The 4,135-nt window shown below is 55.5% G+C and overlaps 1 protein-coding gene across 4 annotated transcripts in view; it reads right to left on the minus strand.

Annotated features, from left to right (window-relative positions):
- Positions 1–3,835, minus strand: part of FTSJ1 (FtsJ RNA 2'-O-methyltransferase 1) — a 10,104-nt gene extending 6,269 nt beyond the window's left edge. For 2 of the 4 annotated variants that reach the window (XM_040632263.1, XM_040632238.1), the window contains exons 1-5: positions 3,570–3,835; positions 1,890–2,048; positions 1,575–1,644; positions 1,385–1,475; positions 984–1,062 (exon numbers count right to left, since the gene is read on the minus strand). In XM_040632263.1, coding sequence (XP_040488197.1) covers positions 984–1,062; positions 1,385–1,475; positions 1,575–1,644; positions 1,890–2,010 — 361 coding nt within the window. In that variant the 5' untranslated portion in view covers positions 2,011–2,048; positions 3,570–3,835. Of the gene's footprint in view, positions 1–983; positions 1,063–1,384; positions 1,476–1,574; positions 1,645–1,889; positions 2,060–3,569 lie in introns of all 4 variants that reach the window. The other 2 variants (XM_040632248.1, XM_040632256.1) reach the window with 2 other exon arrangements.
- Positions 3,836–4,135: the final 300 nt, after the last annotated feature.

Here is a 4,135-nt window from a genome sequence, read left to right on the forward strand (position 1 = left end):
CCCGCCTCTCTAACCTCCCCTCCTACCACTCTCCCCCTCACTCACTGTGGTCCAACCACACAGATATCCTCACGGTTCCTCACACATGCCAAATATCCTCCCACCTCAGGGCCTTTGCACTGGCTGGTCCCTTTGCCTGCACTGTTTGTTCTCCAGATATGCCCCTGGCCTCTTTTAAGTCTTTGTGCTGAGGTCATGGGGGCCTTCTTGTCCACTGTACTCAAAATTCCAGTGGGTACTCCCTGTCTCCTTCTCCTTTCCACTGATTTCCCTCATGGTACCTATCATCTCTTCACATGCTATGTCACTCCATCATTTGTTTCTTTTCCCTCTGCTCCCACTAGAACGTCAGGTCTGAGGTCAGATTAGTAGAATTTTATTCACAAATGTTTTCCCCACTTGCAGAACAGTGCCCAACACACAAGTGCTCCATAAATGTGCACCAAATGAATGGCTGACCTAAAAGTATGAATGAAAAGCACCACAGAAACGGACAGTTGCAGATGAGAGATGAGCAAAGGGAAGGGTAGATAACAGCCCAAACCAAAATGGTGGGGTATGGAGACAGAGGCAGAGGCCAGGAAGCAGGGGTAGGGAGAAACTGCTAGATGTGGGGGATAGCTGAGAGCAGAAGGGAGGCAGGGAGTAGCTGAAGTGGTGAAAGAAGCCAACAGAGGGTGCCTGGGTGGCTCAGTCGGTTCAGTGTCCGACTCTTGATTTTGGCTCAGGTCATGATCTCAGGGTCATGAGATCGAGCCCCACGTCCTGCGCTGGGTGTGGAGCCTGTTTAAGATTTTCCCTTTCCCTCTGCCCCCACGAAAGAAAAAGAAAGAAAAGAAAAGAAAAGAAAAGAAAAGGAAAGAAAAGAAAAAGAAAGAAAAGAAAGAAAAGAAAGAAAGAAAGAAAGAAGCCAACAGATGTAGGATCCACAGAGAAGGACACACACAGGGCCCCTGCCTGGCCTCCCAACCCCTGCTGTTTACCATCAGGAGCCCCGTCGCACACCACTAGGTCTGCTGGGCAGCCCTCAAAGTGCTGGATGATCTCCTTGGCAGTGGACAGCTGTGGAAGAGAGGGAAGATGAGTGGTCCCAGGCCCCCCGTCCGCAGCCCTCTAACCCCACCTGCCCATGGCCCTAGCCAGCAACCCTGGGTCAGCCAAACCCTCAGGCTTTGCCAGTCTAAGACTGGGCTCATCTCTGGGGACCCAGTCCCATGAATTTTGGCTGTCTCTGAGATGACGACCAGCTGGCTCTGTTTCTCCACTGTTACATTCTCTCAGATTCTCTGTTACTCTCTCTCTTTCTCTTCCACTTTCCGTAGCTGCCAGGTTTGGAGGGGCTCTCGCCCAGGATACACCCCAACACCCCCAGCCACACTCTTACCTGGGTGATGTCCCCTTGGATCTGTAACACACCTGGTAATGGAGCCATAGCCTGAAGGTCCACAGCCACCACATGGCCAGAACCCTGGCCCCTGTGGACAACATGGCCCATGTCAGCCCAGTTGTCACTCCTGGCTCATCCCTGACCTGGCCTGCCCTCCCGGCTGCCCCATCTGGGACCCCACACTCACCCAATTTTCTGGCTCAGCACCTGGCTCCAGCTGCCTGGGGCTGCGCACAGGTCAACTGCCCGTGTCACGCCTGAGCACACACAGGAAGGTGTCATGGTCAGTTGCACCCACCTCTCCAACCTTGAGCCCTGCCAAGTTCACCCCTCTCCCTTGGGGGAGCACCCACATCTACCTATGCCCAACTCCTTTCAAGTTACCTGCCCCAAAGACCCTCCAAGTCAGCCCACCTACCACAGGAAGCTCTGCCGACACAGCCCACTTGTCTATCCCCTTTGCCCACCCCATCCCCTAGTGACTCGCCCGCCAGGTGGGGACCTTGGAAGAGGTGGAATTCCTCGTCGAGTTGCAGCAGCTTGAAGGCACTGCGGGCACGCCAGCCATTCTCCTTGGCCAGGCGGTAGTAGACATCCCGCTTGTCCTTTGATGTCCGTCCCATCTCACACGCTGTTTGCCCAGGGACCTGCCAACAGTGAGCTGATGCTGCCCTGTATCAGTAACTGGGTGAGTGGGCTACCACCTACGTCTGCAGGGCAGCGAGAACCACACAAAACCCCCAACACCCCCATGACAGCGCACTCAGCAGAAGGGGAAAGTGGAGCCCAGTCCCTGACCCCACTGACCTCACAAGGCCTGAGGGACTCCATCACTGAGCTCTAAGGCTTCATTGCTCACCCCACAGAACCTGCCCTGCTCACTCCACAGACTCCCCCGCTCACCCCCACAGATCCCCAAACCCAACACTTATAGATGACCCATTACTGACCCTGTGGACCTCCCACTGCTGTCACCCATACTCCATACCTCAAGCCCTGTGACACTCACCCACCTCACCCCATTCACATCTCACTGACCATCTCCCCCGCTGTCTCCATGGCCCCTAAATTCATACACCCCCATCAGCCTTGCTCTCACCCCCTTTATCCTAATACTAGCTCATGGTACTCCTCACCCCCTTAATCTCTCCCCACCCTATTCCTCATTAATAAATGATTAGGCCCCCACTAACTCCTTGATTACTACAGCCTTACCAACCTCCATTTAATGAGTAGAGGATCATGGCCTATTAGCTCCCCATTAAGCTCTCAATTACTATGATTTATCAGCTCCCATTAACCCAACCCTCCAACTGATCCCTCACTGATCTCACCATTAGCCCCCTTCATTACCACACACGTTAATCCCTGATCACACATCAGTTCCCCATTCTCCCTCAACGCCCACCTTGCCCCCTCAATAATCACTTGGTGATCACACCCCAGCAGCTTATTATTACCCTCTCTTTGCTCACTCTGTTCCCATTAACTCCTCAATTATCACGCCATGATCCCCCAACCCTTTGACGACAACACACTTCTCATTCACTTTTCTTTGATCACTCTCCCCCTTAGTTCCTTGATCACGACTCCCCCTGGCCTCTATTATTCCCTCCATAGCTTCACCATTATCCTTTGGCTTACTATTGTCCCACCGCTCTTCGTTAACTTGTTCAATATCATACCTCAGCAGTCCCCCAGGGATCACACCCCCATCCGCCTCCCATTACCTTCTTTCTAGTTGCCCACTCTACCACCCCTTCATTCATCAATGAACACACCCCACACTCCTATTAGCCCCCCTCGATTCGCCGAACAGCACGCCCATCAGACCTCCAGTACTTTCATGCGACCCAGCCCCTGTCCCATTAACAGCCCTCTGGCCACGCTCCCAATCTCGCATCATTACCTCAAAGCCCATGTCCCCACTGGGACCACCAGACCCCATTCAAGGAGGCTCCGCCGATATCTGGACCCATGCACCCCCCTCCCAGTCCAGCCCGCACAGCGGTTCCCTTCCACAGACAAACCTTGGGTCTGGAGCCCAGCCGGCACCAGCCACCCAGACTACGCGGCTGCAGCACGGAAGGCGAACTTCCCTCCTTCCCTCGCCGGCGGGACAGCGCGGGCGTGCCTCAACCGTCTCGGCCTGGACCCCCGTCCTCCGCGCCCCACAGCCTACCTTAGCTTTTGGAGTGGGCAGAAGGGAGACGAGGAGACCGGTCCGTGAGCCGCCCGAGCCTCGGCGAGAGCGCAGACCCGCCAGAAATCGTAAGGCTTCAGTGTGTGTTCTCAGTCAGTCCGAAAGCCTGTCGCGCATGCCTACGGGCTCCCGCAGCGTGGCGAGCCTGTCATCGTGGACCGCGAAGGCTCCAGCACGGCGCGGACCCGACCTGAACGTACAACGTGAGTCCCCGTCATCTTGTGTCGACGTAGTCGGCCTCGCGGACTGCCGTTCCCAGCATGCAGCGGGGCCGACCGAGCTGCTGAAGTCGCGCTCCGCGCGGCCGAAATGTCGCGAGGCGTGAGAACCGACTCCTCTATTGTTCCGAGACTAAGATCGATTTACTCCCCGCCCCTCCTTTTTTGGACCGGCGTGCTCACTGGGGACTACATTTCCCAAGACGGAACGGGCCGGCGGAACCCATTCATTTTACGCGTGCCGCGAAGTGAAATTACAGCTAGGGTCGGGAACGTGAGAGTTAGGAAAGTGCGTTAATTAAGTGCGCTAGAGCACGGAAGCCGGTC

The sequence above is a fragment of the Ursus maritimus genome, assembly GCF_017311325.1.
Source record: "Ursus maritimus isolate PB19 chromosome X unlocalized genomic scaffold, ASM1731132v1 scaffold_X1, whole genome shotgun sequence".
Taxonomy (NCBI): Eukaryota; Metazoa; Chordata; class Mammalia; order Carnivora; family Ursidae; genus Ursus; species Ursus maritimus.